Below are 15,270 nucleotides of genomic sequence, written 5' to 3'. Positions count from 1 at the left end.
AGTCAGTATACATAGTGAATCAGCCAAGACATTTAGATAAGCAAGGTACAGATAATTGATCTTCTGCTCTAATTGCCCATCAGTTTAGGTTAGTGTCAAAGCAGTAAGAAATAAATGCATGAGCACACATGAACGTTTTCATTAAGACAGGCACCACAAAACAATGGATGGTCAATATTATAAAACCTGGTCTCCCAAAAGCTGAATTAATTGTTAAGTGAAAAACCTGATACTACCTGACACCCTACTTCTTTTCTGTGTGCTTGTTTATCTGCCTTCTCCTCGTGTATGAGAGCATGGGGAAACAAAGAAAAGCAGCCTCTACTTGCCTTGTATTTTCCTCCTGGGCAGTGGTGTAGATTGAACTTAAAAGACAGAGTAACTGAATAGGCACTGATGGGCAATGGAGGCAGAATTCCTCCAAGCAACTGTAAACCTTTAAATGTGTGTGAACAGAAATTAATACACATGCACACACACACACAGCCCTTCAAAGTTCACCCATCATACACCTTTGGTGGTGAGCTTACAAGGCAACGGGGACATCTAGTGGAATGCTGTATAGCTGCATTTGAACATGACCCAAGGGAACACGGCCATCAGCACACCCAAGGAAATGAGGTTTTCTTCTTAATTCTACCCAACATGAAGTGAAATATCCAGTGGCTACAGCCAGATATGGCACAGTTCCACTTTCTCATATTTAATTGATTCAGATAGGGAGTCTAAGTCTAAGACTACAATGTCATTGTTGCTGCTGTTGATAGGGTGATTTAAAAAAAGAAAACCATGGACTGGAAAGAATTTTGTTGTTGATTAAAAATCAAAACTCTGTAACACAGAAAAGTTGGGTAGACTAGTAAGGAGTTTGGAAGGAAGCATTATGCTATGCAGCCCACTTTCAATAGTCATTTGTGAGAACTCAGTAACTATTCCATTCAGCTCTGTGGGACTCATTTCCATGTAAAGCTATATGGGGTTGAGGTGCATGCTTGTCATCCTCCCCATGCTTCTTTGGGAGGAAGCCCCATTGATAAAGTAGGACTTCCTTTGCCTGTTACTCAAAAATGTCATACGTTCACAACAAGGTGAAATTGTTGTGAACTTATGCACATTTTGGAGGTTTAAGTCTCATGAATACAGTACAGCCCTCTTTGGTGTCAACATTGATAGAATTGAGCTATCCCTCTCAGATTGACTGGCTGTTCCTCAGATTCTTACAGGACACGTTGGGCCAGCCTACAGTTTCCTGCCCAGTTGCGCTAAAGGCAAAGTGGCGGCATTAGGAATAAGGGTAAAGTCTGCTTTGAGTGTAATCTAACTCCTGGTGACTACAAGGATGCATCGGTGTGCTTTTCTTATCAGTGGTTTGCCATTGTCATTTTCTGGGATGTTTTTCAACTTTCCAATCTAGCCAATAGCCCTACTGATCCCAGAGGGCCCTCCTTCCAAGCACTAACTAGGCCTGTCCTTAACTGTAGATAAAATCCTGTCATTAGAAAAGATGTGATGGTTATATAGAATCCTCCTATACGATTCATCATTACATTCTGTAAGGTACTTACAGGGCTCCTCCTCATGTCTGTGGCAATGTGTTTTCCTCCTAACCCTGAGGCAGAAGGAATGCCTGCTGTTATAGAAAGCGCTGGCCCTGCAGCTTATCCTTGCCACATTCCAGGAACTGGGCCAATCGGTGTTGCTGCTCATGCACAGTTCAGTTCAAGGTATTCTCAGGGCAATTGATTGACAGCTTCCTTGTTCTTTCCTCTCCTACCCAGCATTGTCTATGACTGGAAAAACCACCCACCAAGTGCTTCCCTGAACATGTGGCAGGATGAGGTTTGGGTGTTCAGCTGAAATGTTGTTTCACTCAGGCATAACTTCCCAGCAATACCACCATTCTTAAGTTGTTTCTATGCACATCTGCTTTTGGAATGTCTCTATTTTGCTTCTGAATAAATACACCAGGATTCACACTGCCTCGGTACTGAAAGGCAGTCATGGCTTGAGGAATGCAGCCAATGGACTTTTATGCCTCACATTCACAGATGGAGGGAGGGAAGAGAAGAGTATTTCTGAATGCCTCTCCATTTTCAGATGTCTCTCACTCTCTCTATATACACATACACATTGCACACACACAGGAGTACTCTCAGGCTGTCCTCTGCAGCAGTTCTTCACTTGCTCCCTTATCTCATCCATCCATGTGAGAAAAAGTTGTTGGGTAAGGTTCTGCCTTCTTTATTTTTGCTTACCAATGGGAATATCAACCTCTTAGTAGATCTGTAGTCAGTGTTCCACATGATTGATATTCTTACATCTGAACAACAAAAATGTACCAACAGAAAGTGTACCAGTGGCATGTCTGGTCCCTCTAGCAACCATAGCAAAAATAGCTATGGAGGCACAGAGCCCATCAGCTAGCAGGCCAGTTGGAGCCCAGCAGCTTACCAAATTCCAAAGACTTCTTCATGTGACCTAGAATGTCCATGTAGAAGGCAGCCTTCTGCTAGCAAAAGATTCAAAACACTGGTTTCATGACGAATACTTTAGCCTGACTTCACTATGCTTTAGTAATGAGCCAGCAACAAGATGGAGGCTTAATTATGAGGTTGTGTCCTCAGCAAACTGTAAGTTGGCTGTCCTCATGCTATGGCAACTGGGGCATGTGGATGATACACTCTCTGCATACTTGTTCTGCGTTAGTCTGAGGGAAGGGTTGGTGGGGTGCCCCTAAGATATTTTTTCTCCAAAATACTTCTGTTTTCTCTAATGTTCTTCTCCAATATACCTCTGAAAACATTGGCATTTATCTGAGGAGGATGAAATCTCCTTCTCATTTCTTAGCATTAGCTACATCCCATTGGGGTACACAAGCAGAGCTTGTTATCACAGATAATTTTTGTATTGTAACAATTAGTTTGAGTCAAAGGCCAGTTCATATATAATTTCAGCTTTAATAATAATAATAATAAAAAAATACAAATCTCATTGTATGTTTAAGGTCAAGCTATGCCACACAATTTTTATTTAACAGGAGCTTCAAGGAAAGGTTCAGTTAAACATCATGATAATTATGCTATAAAATAAAAGGTTTAAAAGTGCTTCTGCAGGGCTTCTCATGCTGTTTGTTCTCCTTGCTCCCATATGGTGGTCTATAGTAACCTACATAAAGTATTTATAGTTGTGAGAAAAATAAAGAAATTGAAATACCTGCCCAATATGGGTAGCAGATGTTTTGCATGATTATGTTTCGGGGTTCAAGTGTTCACAGGAGGGAAGGAGTGTTTCTCTTTCTGTACATATGCCCATTAAACAATTGAACAAGCACACCGTGTAGTACTGGGAGCAGACAATTTGGGACATGGATTTTTTAATTGATCATACATGCATATTGCTTTGACTCCAGAGAGCAGAGGGTATGTGGAGATGTCCGTGAAGCATTTCCATTTTATCCTCAACTCATCCGTAGGAGATGAATTAAACTGGGAATTTATGATTTGGACAAGGTGACCCACTGATCTTCAGGTCTGAGTAGCATTTTGAATCCAGATCTCCAAAGTATAAATTCAATGTTGTGCCTAGTATATTTTTCTGAGTTATTTAAGATGTATTCCCATATTAATTGTTAAGCCACGTGGTTCATGAATGGCAATACATTTTTGTGGCTGCAAGGCATACAAATGTATTCAGTCCAAGATTTTCAGTACCTTCAGAATTCAAATGTGTTACCTGGGAAATGTTTTTCAGTGTAAGGAAGGTCTATGAACTTGTGATGGGCATTCCATGTTCTTTCCCCTCAACCAGCAGTAATAAATTCACTGAGTTTTGCTTATTTTCAGAACACACACTTGGAATCTTGGAATGTTATTCATACCAATTTGTATATTATTCAGCCAGAGAAATTGATTATTATTTTGTATCTCAGGTTACTGCTTGCTTGTTGTTAGATCTGCTCTTGATCAAAGCAGGTGAAGCTGTTTGCTGAACTACATAGTTGGATGACATTTAACAATATTAAATAAAATTGAAGAGTTTATGAATATCTTATGTTGCCCTTTTCATTGCACAAGATTCAAAACTGATGATGATACAAAATTCCTGAATGAGAATAGTGACTCATTAAACATGCCACTTATCTGTGCATAATACTAAGTACATAGTCTTTATTCTATACTATATCACTTCCAGAGGCTTTTGATGGAGTCATGATAGACTTAGACCCAAGGTTGGGAGTCAGTAGTAAAAAGCACCTGCTAAGGGCTCTACCTTAGAAGAAGGTACCACTGTCAACTTCTAGAATTTTCAATTCTTGAGCCTCTTCCTTTATACTCCTAAGACTTCATCTGCTCTGAGCAAGCAAGCGCTGACAAAATAAGGAGAAGGATAAGCTTCTTTGGGCCTCAATTCTATGTGATCCCATGGATTGACCCCTGAAGAAGAAAGAAAAAGAATGGGCAGAAATGAGTAGGAGTCTCACCTAGAGAACTGTGAATCCTTAAAAGCATATTTCTAATGCTACTCAAGAACTTAGAATTAACCTGGGCTTATTGCATTTCTTTGAATATTAAATTCTAACTGAAAATCACATTCAGTCATATTCCAATGCTAAATGCTTTTTTAGGTGTATCTTTCTAACGTATGCATTGTTTTCTGGATTGATGTGTGATTCTTTTCCCTCTCCTGGATAGGTTGTTTATAAAAATAATGATATTCGTCTGGAGTTATCTCGTTTGGCAAGGATTGGTGACACAAAAATGAAAATCTACGGGGAGGTGAAATTCACATGTGAGAATGTGGCCACATTGGACCCAATCAATTTTGAAAATCCTGAGGCCTACATCAGTCTGCCGAAGTGGAACACCAAGCGAATGGGGTCTATCTCTTTTGACTTCCGCACTACAGAGCCCAATGGCCTTATTCTTTTCACTCATGGTAAACCCCAGGAAAGGAAGGATTCCAGAAGCCAGAAGAACACCAAAGTGGATTTCTTTGCAGTAGAACTCTTGGATGGAAATCTCTACCTTCTTCTTGATATGGGCTCTGGAACTGTCAAAGTAAAGGCAACTCAGAGGAAAGCTAATGATGGAGAATGGTATCATGTTGATATACAGAGAGATGGTAGATCAGGTATGAACCAAATCCTTGAGAAGTGTAAATATTTTTTTTTCTAGTAATAGAAATCCTTTTTAATGCTCAAACAATAGAGTCAGATGAATTGTGTGACACCAGCAGTTTTTTGTGATTCTGTATTGCAGAAGAGATTTTTCTTGAGCCAGAAGCTGGAGATAAACCAAATGCTAGAAATATTTTCTTTAGAATAGAAGAATATTTAGATTGATGTACTTCATATTCCAATAGGACTGAGTGGGTAACAATTTCCCCCTGTTTACACATGTGTTTTCTCTTACATTTTCATGTGTGTGTGTGTGTGTGTGTGTGAATACATGATTTATATGCCTGCTCAGTTTATGGATGTAGATAATACCTCAAAATCTTTAACTTTTCCAACAGCTATGCAGCAGATTTTACTCTGAATTTCTCACTGGAAAAAATGTTAGTGGCAACTCTAGCTTGTCCTCATTCTAAACAGAAGAAACCAGTTCCTTACAACTACTTGCACTCAGCCCAAATTTCTCCCAATAGAGAGCCATTCTGAAACAGCCTTGCTCTGTTGCCTGATTACAGTACCCAGCTACCTATATGTTTTTGCAATAAATTCTAGTGGCAGAAAAGGCCCAGGGCAGGTTTAGCAACGGAGATGCTTTTGAGCTGGAATGATGAAACAGCATCCCAAATGTTAGAAATGAAAGGAAATGTGTCCTGGGGTATAATTCAACTTGTATTCTTAAACACGTTCCTTCACACACAGTATTTGCATCATTCTTGACTTGTCTTTGTGTCCATGTGATTCCACACTATGTTCTCTGTTCACTTTATTTCTGGGTAAGCTGTGATTGAAGAATCACTCTGAAGCTGATTTACAGTGACAGGAACTAGAGCTCTCAGGAGCTCTAAGTGGGGCTTTCTCTTATTGTAGAAAACTCTCTCCTCACCTGAACTTTCCCCCTTCTCCTACTGGCAAAGCCTCCAAAAATAATTTCTCAGGAGTTGACAGAGGAAAGTAAGGATGGATGGATGGATGGATGGATGGATGGATGGATGGATGGATGGATGGATAGATAGATAGATAGATGGATGGATGGATGGATGGATGGATGGATGGATGGATGGATGGATGGATGGATGGATAGATAGATAGATAGATAGATAGATAGATAGATAGATAGATAGATAGATAGATAGATAGATAGATAGATAGATAGATAGAAGAAAGTGGCATTCTCTGCTTCACAGAGTGCTGCTGTGGTAAGCAGAGATAGGGCCTTAAGTGGCATAAGGGCCAGTTCAGCCAATTAAATTGCCTGTCTAGCACTCCAGTAGAGACCTTCTGCAAAAAAAGCATGTGCTCTGCCACTAAGCTGAGATCCCTCCCTTTCAGTATTTTTTACATCCTGCAATATTTTAAAGAATTTGCAGCATGCACTTTAATCATTCACAGACATATTTCAGTAGCTTAAATTTGTGGGCTAAATGTTCGCTGGTACTCTGGAATTCAGTTAATTCAGCTAGTCAGTGGAGCCTGCACTAAAAGATGATGCAATAACAATGCATTGTTGAGGTACAGTAAAATTGGCTTGTCCTATGCTACCATTTATAACATATTCTTCACCAGTAATTTTATATCAAACTGCCAGATTATTGCAGTAGAGTTACTCCTCATTTTAGCTACCACAATTGGGATCAGCAACTCAGTTGTTAAGCAAAGCAGTCACTAAGTGAAACCACAATAGTGCTTATGATCTTACTTCAGCTTTCCTTTGCTTTATAGAGGTGCCAAGGTCATAAATGTGAGGATTGGTCATAAAGTTATTTTTTCATCACCATCATAATTATGAACAGTTGAACAGTCACTAAACGAGGCAGTTGCTAAATGAGGATTACCTGTAATCCTCAATTCCATGTATAAAAATAGCCGTTGGAACTTCTAGTGTCATCACAGGGCAACAGATCTGATATACTTCATACATCTTCTAGTTTATCAAGATAGTGAATATACTGTCTCACAGTTCTGGTAAAAGGCAATAACATGTTTCAGGACAAATGTTCTCTGTATCAAGGTTCTGTCTAAAATGGAGTCTCTTATACTAAATGTTTCACCTTTCACCAGAATTCAAACTACACAGGAAAGTGATTTGTTTTATCTTTGGGACTCTTGCCTGACCTTCCTTCCTTCCTTCCTTCCTTCCTTCCTTCCTTCCTTCCTTCCTTCCTTCCTTCCTTCCTTCCTTCCTTCCTTCCTTCCTTCCTTCCTTCCTTCCTTCCAGGTACCATTTCAGTGAACAGCAGACGAACACCATTCACTGCAAGTGGAGAGAGTGAAATCTTGGATCTGGAAGGAGACATGTACCTTGGAGGACTGCCGGAAAATCGGGCTGGCCTTGTCCTTCCTACTGAGCTATGGACAGCTATGTTGAACTATGGTTATGTGGGCTGTATCCGAGATCTCTTCATTGATGGGCGGAGCAAGAACATCCGGCAGCTGGCAGAGCAGCAGAATGCAGCTGGTGTCAAATCTTCCTGCATTCGGGTCAACACCAAACAGTGTGATAGTTATCCCTGTAAGAACAATGCTATCTGCAAGGATGGCTGGAACCGCTTCATCTGTGACTGCACGGGCACTGGCTACTGGGGAAGAACATGTGAACGGGGTAAGTTCAGAATTCAGAAAGAGATTTTATCCAGAATTGAATGGTGTTAGTGTGGAATTTTAACTTCTTGATACTTTACACTATAGTGTTGCTATAACTTCAGACTAATATGCTTGTGTCTACCAGTAGCTATTCTAATAAGGATTAGTTCACACAACGTATAGTGTGATGAGATATTAAGACTGTGCATAGAACACATCATCCACTGTATGCATGAAATATGCTTAAATCAGAACAGACATATTCGGTATTGTACCAAGCCAAGATGCTTCCCTCCCTTTGTGAGGGGAAGATTCAGATAATTTGGTCTGTAATTTCATTATTCAATCCTTTGTCACAAGGGGGGATAAGTATGTTGGGCAAGAAACGAACTAGTGTTTTGAAGAGCCCTGAAGATCTGGCTCCTTACCCAGGCCTTTGGTGAGGGTGACTGAAGTCCCCTTTAAGTATTCTGCATTGTTTTCTTTGTTCCAATCCCATTTTATCATTTTTGCCACCTTTACTTTTTATTTTCACTTTTTTGTTGTTTCTAATGTTTTAGCAATTTGTAAACCACCCAAAGTCACTGGGAGTTGGGTGGCATATAAATTTAATAAATTAATATGGTTGGTCGCACAATCAGCCAGATGTTTAGACTGGATTTGGCATTCTTATCCACCTATCAAATCCTTCCCAAGGACCTGGGATAGGCAGAGGTTGTTTGATGGTGTTAAAGGTATTGTCACAGGATCTAAGCTGTTCCAAGTAAAGGTGCCTTTTGCAATTGACTGATGGTGTTTTTGTCAGTGCCGATGGTGTTCAAGTGGTGCTCCAGGTGTTTTGGAATTGCACCCAAGGCACCTATTCCTACTGGTACTATCTTTGCTTTCTTTTGCCACAGTCATTCTATTTCTATTTACAGGTCTTTGTATTTTGTGATTTTCTCCAGTTCTTTTTCTTCTATTCTGCTGTCTCCAGGTATTGCAATGTCCACTATCCAGGCTTTTTTGTCTTTCTTACCAACAGTTGTTAAGTCTGGGGTGTTATGTGGCAGGTGCTTGTCTGCTTGAATTCTAAAGTCCCAGAGCACTTTAGCTTCTTTATTTTCTATCACTTTGTGTGTTTTGTGGTCCCACCAGTTCTTGCTTGAAGGCAAATGGTATTTCTTACAGATATTCCAATGCACCATTGTTGCTACTTTGTCATGCTATTGTTTGTAGTCAGCCTGTGTGATCTTCTTGCAGTAGCTGACTAGGTGGTCCACTGTTTCTTCAGCTTCTTTGCAGAGGTGGCATTTGCTGTCTGTTGCTGTCTTCTCGATTCTGGCTTTGTATGCATTTGTTCTTAAGGCTTGGTCTTGTGCAGCCAGAATTAGCTCCTCTGTCTCTTTCTTCAACTTTCCTGCTCTTAGCCATTGCCAGGTCTTGCTGTAATCTGCTTTGTGTACTGGCCATGTAATACTTTGCCTTACCATGTCTCTTTTCTATTCTTCATTTGGTCTTTCTTATAGGCCAGTTTGGTCTCTTCAGTATTCAGTAAGCCATCATGGTGTACTAGCTTCAGGGCATCTTCTTCACTGTCTTTCTGATATTCTTCTAATGTCCTTTCTTCTTCTTCAACTGCCTGGTGTACTTGCAACATTCCACACCTGCCTATGCTCCTTGGTAAGTAGAGTCTGTCAACATCACTGTGTGGATGAAGGGCATGATTTACTGTCATTATTTTTCTGGTTTTCCTATCCAGGGCTTCTAGTTCTGCTTGAGTCCAGTCCACTATTCCAGCTGTGCATATCATGACTGGAATTGCCCAGTTGTTAATTGCTTTGATGATATTTCCTCCACTGAATTTGGACTTTAAGATTTTCTTCACTCTCACAACTAACCTTCTTGACTTCAATGTGCTTGATCTTGTCAACTTGAAGGATGCCCAGGTATTTCTAGTGATCTTCTTCATCCAGTATCTTGATCTTATTTCCTTTGGGCATCTTGATTCCTTCAGTTTTCACTATTTTTCCCCTGTTGATGGTAAGGGTGGCACATTTGTCCAGTCCAAACTCCATTCCAATATCTTGGCTGTATATTTGGACAGTGTTGAGCAACGATTCCATTTCAGATGGTGTTTTTCCATACAGCTTCAGATTGTCCATGTAAAGAAAGTGGGATAACCTGGCAGATGTTTTTGATGTTTGATAGCCATGTCCTGACTTGTTCAGTGTTGTTGACAGAGGAATCATTGCAATGACAAACAGTAGTGATGACAGTGAGTCTCCTTGAAAGATTCCTCTCTTGATGTCAACCTCTCCCAGTCTATCACCATTGACCATCAGCTGTGTCTTCATTGTGCCACTGATCTTTGCACAAAGCTTCTGATATTTCTACTGACTCCTGTTATTTCTAGGCACTTGATTATCCAGTCATGTGGCAGGGAGTCGAATGCCTTCTTGTAATCAATCCAAGGTACATTCAAGTTGGTGCTCCTTCTCTTGCAGTTTTCCAAAATCATCTTGTCAATTAGGAGCTGATCTTTTGTCCCTCTGCTGTTTGGGTGATTTCCATTCTGCTCAGATGGAAAGAGCTTGTTTTCAACTAGGTGCCATTGGACTGCATCAGCTACCACACGAGTTAGCAATTTGAAAGTTGTTGGCAAGCAGGTAATTGGCCTGTAGTTGCCTGGTGCTGCCCCTTTGGCTGGATCTTTTATTAACAGGTAGGTTTTGCCAGATGTTAACCAATCTTCAATTTCCCCTCCTTGCAGTATGTTGTTAAAATGCTTGGCAATGAGTGGGTACAGAGCAATCAGATGTTTCAACTGAAAACCATGCAGTTCATCTTCACCTGGTACTGGCCAATTCTTGATTTTCCTTGCCCTTTTCTTCACCATTTCTGCTGTTATTACAAGTTCTTTCATTTCAGCTTCTTTTTTATTCTTATGCACCTCCTTTATCCAAGCTGCATTCTTGCGATGGAAGGCATGGGCAGGGAAGGTTCTGGAATGGAGCTTCAAGCTTGCCAGGAGCAGGGAGAAACATTCCAGGGGAAGCACCTCCTCAGTCCCCAGCCAAGAGGGGACTTGGGAAAGCCAAGAGAATGAGACTGGCACCTCCCTACGGGCCTCATGGTTATAGTAACTGTTGTTGGGGTGTAGATTTAGTCTGGTGAGATTCTGTCTATTAGGTGTAAGCTAATAAAGGAGCTTAACTGTTCTAGACTGTCTCGCTGTTGTTCTTGGGCTGAACCTGACAATTCTTGATGTATTTCTTTGAGTTGTCCCACAGCTGTGCCCAGAACTGCACTGTTCCTTCTTTGTCAGGTGTTGACTGGTTCATTGCAGTCTCTCCATTGATGGATTGGTAGAAATGTTTTTGATTTGACTGAAATTGGAGATTCTGCCTGTAGTGTGCAATTTGAGCTTCGTATCTGCTGATCTTTTTAGCTATGGCTGTTATTTGCTGCACTATTATTTCCAGTGCTTCTTTGATCTTCCTTGTTTCTAAGTGATATTTCTTGACCAGGTATTCTTTGGTCTTCTTGTTCTTCAGCTTCTTTTCTTTCATCTGCTCTAGCTTGCTTGCATCTGAACTTAGCATGCTGATCTTATTTTCCAACCTGATCTTCCATTTAAGTGATGCACTGTTTTTTTCTTGTTTCCTGATTTTGCATCCAAGGTCTTCGGTTATAACTGCAGCTATGCTGTACATCAATTGGTTTGTTTCTTGCACTGAGTTGGTGTTCATATTTGATATTACAGTATTGACATCTTTTAATACTTGTGCTAGCTGTTTCTTTGTAACAAGCTTCAATGCGGGCAACCTTATTCTGTTCTTTGTGTGCTGTTCTAGATGCTCAGTTATTCTTCATTTCAGTTCCTCTTGTTTTTTAATTAGAGGGCTCTGTTCTTTCTGAAGAGAAGGGAGAGGAGAGGGTGGTTTGGAAATGAAAATGATTCAATAGCTATGCTGTCTTCCTCTACTGCTGACTCCCCCTGGTTTGCCTCTACAGACTGAGCTACTTCTGGCGAGGCTTCAATTTCTTTGTCCTAGGTAGACTTTTGCGACTCTTCCGATTCTACTTCTGTGAATATTTTATTTTGTATTATAAATTGACGTTGATCTGCTAGCCTCTGTTCTGTTATTTCTGATTCTGGGTGTTGTTCTTTCCAGAACTTGTGCATTCTTTTCAGATATCCTCTTCTTGTTGGACTTGATTTGTAATAGCAGGTCGTTCTTTCTTAGTTTTCAGTCTTTGTATATTTGTGATGGGTAAACAACTTTTCTTTCAGTAGTCCTGCAGCTGCTGGCCCTGGTTGCTCAGCCAAAGTCCTGAGTCCTGTAGTCCACTTGTCACCACATGTCCAGGAACTAGAACACCTAGCGCAGTCCTTGTTGACCTGGGGGACGACCAACCTGGTATAGGTTTCTGTAAATTACATCTCGCCATATTGTTTATGGGAGAGACACTCTTTGTTTGGCTCCTCTGATGAGACCTGTCCAGTATGATTGAAACTCTGGCATAGCTCTATTATTATTATTGTTGTTGTTATTCCCCCTTTTTTGTCCCCCTCAAAACTCTTTCAGACCACTGCTGCTAAATTTGGTGACACAGATCCACCCTTTTTGTAATTTTGTAATCACATTGCTGACTGTGACCCTTATCATCCCCACAATGTCAAACCAGCCCCAGATTACCAAAAGATTGTTGATCTTTTCCTTTGGACTAAAGAAAGATAGCAACCTAGCAGGATTCAGGTGACCTGAAGCAGCTATACAATCATGTCCTCCAGAGAGGTCTGGATTACATTGGCAGAATTTCTAGCCAATGTAGATTGGTAGTCTCAGTGCATTTGAAAGGTAGCACATTGGGGAAGGCTGATCAAGAGGATAGTTTCAGATATGGGCATGAATATCCTATCTCTCTCCTCTGATCAATGGGTCCTCAGGGAACCAGTGTCTAATCAAAAGGCTCCTTCTTTTAATCTGGCCATTTTTGGTACTCAGTATCTTGAGGAATTCAGTCTTGGTGACTTCCAGTGGAGGGACCTGAGCTGCATCTTGTGGATTAAAGAATAGATTGAAATGTCATTATGTTCCAGCTTTTTCACTTCCCTTATTTTTCAACATAATTCTTACATAAAAATAAAACAAAAACAACATGCACAGGTATATTTTGAGGGAAAATATATTTTAAAATATATATTTCAAATGCATATGTATGAACAAATTGGTATGGAGATTTTCTTTTAAAAGATCATAGGTAATTTAGATTAATGGAGAAATGGCAAGGAATGTATTATATGGACACAAATGAAAGCAACACAGAGCAAATTTAGATATGTTCCTCCCTATCTGATATGTTAGCATGGTAACAAATAAACAGCCAGTAGATTGCTTTGCCAGGCTATTATTGAGGCAGCGCTAGTTAGAAATCTCTATCTGTGTTGTATAATATCAGTCTGTGTTGTATAATATAATAAGGCCTCCTGTATAAGTTTGGCATCCACATTATACTGAAAGCTTCCTGTAAAGTGGTGAGCCCTTTCTCCTGATGCCTTTTGCTTTAATGAGTGCAGTCATTTCCTCAGAACTGAGAAACTGCGTTCAGTTTACAGCAGTCTTAGGGTACGTATGTGTTACAGATTAATTTTCTTTTGCTCATGTGCAGTAGCCTTTGTACCTTTCAACATCTGCTCTTCCTAGATCTTACACTTAAAATGGATCAGCCTGCACACATCATGTTATTTATTTATTTATTTATTTGCTTATTTATTAATCAAATTTATATGGCCACCCATCTCACAAAAAGTGACTCTGGGTGGTGTACAACAATCAATTATTATATACCAAGTAATTGTTTACTCCTCATCCTCCTTTTTAAACTGAAAGATTAATGGTTTCATGCAGCAGATAACAAAAATATGTTCTCTGCGTTCCCCAAATTATTAACTGAAATAAATGTCATGTTTTGAATGTAGTTGCTTTGCTGATCTCAGAGAATGGGATGGAATGTGCTTGCTCTTATTTGTTTAAGACTTTTCTTTACTTTTTCCCCATTAAAATAAAATTTCAAAATAGTTTACAAATATTTAAATAAATGCTTTGAATAAATCCAAATAAACTCTGCTATACAATATCCAGTTTGGGGAACCTGGATTTTTTTAATGTATTCAGAAATAGCAGATGATCTATATATTTTATACAAGTACAATCCTTTAAATTCCCATTTAGAATTTTGCGGTGTTCCATGATATACTTGTGTGTGTGTGTGTGCCTTCAAGTCAGTGTTGACTCCTGGCAACTACCTGAACTAGTCCCTGCAGTTTTCTTGGCAAGGTTTTTCAGAAGTGCTTTGCCATTGTCTCCTTCCTAGGCCTGAGAGAGAGAGTGACTGGCCCAAGGTCACCAGCTGACTTTGTGCCTAAGGTGGGGCGAGAACTCATGGTCTCCCAGTTTTTAGTCTGATGCCTTAACCACTAAACCAAACTGGATCTCCATGATATTTACTCATAGCAAAATGATTATATGATTATACCTAAGAATTTCCTTTCTGTATTAAACCAAGGTTCATGTAAGTCAGCTACAAGTCTCAGGAAGTTCACAAATAGGGTGCAAAAGTGATATCCCACTCCACTGCGTGCTCCCATCCTCTATAATTCAAAGAGATGCATTACTTTTCCATGCGAAGTTCCATTAGCTATCATGCTCCTGGTTCACCAACTTGTATTATCCATGATCCTATTCTTAATGTGTCAAATCCTCAGTGAGAACTAAACCTAAGTTCTATGAGTGGTAAATATTCCATTAACTGTATTATCAAAGTATGAAAGAATGTCCGTTTTTTATGTCTATGCAAATCTTTCATAAGGGGAGCTTTGTAATACATGGGAACACATCTGAAGCCTCTCTCTATGAAACCAGAAAGCAATCACATCTTTTTCCAGGCCTGTGGTGTTGCTTTGTAGCAGCTCTCAGCTGCCTCTGTAAGTGTATATAGAGAGAGCGCCATTTTCCTTTGCTGGATGTATGGAGATGGTTGATTCTATATCTGTTTTCCTTGAAATGGTCATGTTAATTCAGGCCCAACATTATAGGTCAGCATGTCTGCTCACCTGCCAAATACTCAAAATGGCCCATAGCCAGTCCTGGTGAAATTGAACTTACTGCAATCAAAACATTTCAATTATGGCACTGTTGCCATTTCTATTGCCATTGCCTGTTTCAAATCAGCCCAACTCGTTTTCCAGGTGGATGACAGCGTTTCTGACTAACAGTCAAGTTAATGCTAGGTTCCCCTGAATCATTCACCGTATTATATTTCCTGATATGCAGTGCCCACCTTGACATTTTGAGTGATCTAATTTGGCAACCAACTGGCACAGAGGGAAGCTTAATGTTGGTTTGGCTCAACTCTTGTTCAAAATTAGTGTTGCAAGTCTGGAAACTTCTCTGGTCCATCCATGAATAGGATGAGGATATGATTCACCAGCAGCTACAGGGCATAATGACACTCATGTCTGAATGACAAGG

At 40.0% G+C, this 15,270-nt stretch overlaps 1 protein-coding gene across 1 annotated transcript in view; it reads left to right on the top strand.

Moving 5' to 3' along the window:
* LOC103049494 (neurexin-3) overlaps positions 1-15,270 on the top strand; it is a 217,048-nt gene that overhangs the window by 40,521 nt on the left and 161,257 nt on the right. The window contains exons 4-5 of the mRNA XM_088146730.1: positions 4,692-5,130; positions 7,389-7,772. Coding sequence (XP_088002856.1) covers positions 4,692-5,130; positions 7,389-7,772 — 823 coding nt within the window. The remainder of the gene's footprint in view (positions 1-4,691; positions 5,131-7,388; positions 7,773-15,270) is intronic.

Source organism: Python bivittatus, unplaced genomic scaffold (assembly GCF_059951505.1).
Source record: "Python bivittatus isolate LINGU-HERP-01145 unplaced genomic scaffold, Pbiv_v1 ctg000480_np1212, whole genome shotgun sequence".
NCBI lineage: Eukaryota > Metazoa > Chordata > Lepidosauria > Squamata > Pythonidae > Python > Python bivittatus.
Note: the sequence above shows the minus strand (reverse complement) of the source record. Positions and strands in the feature narration are given on the sequence as shown.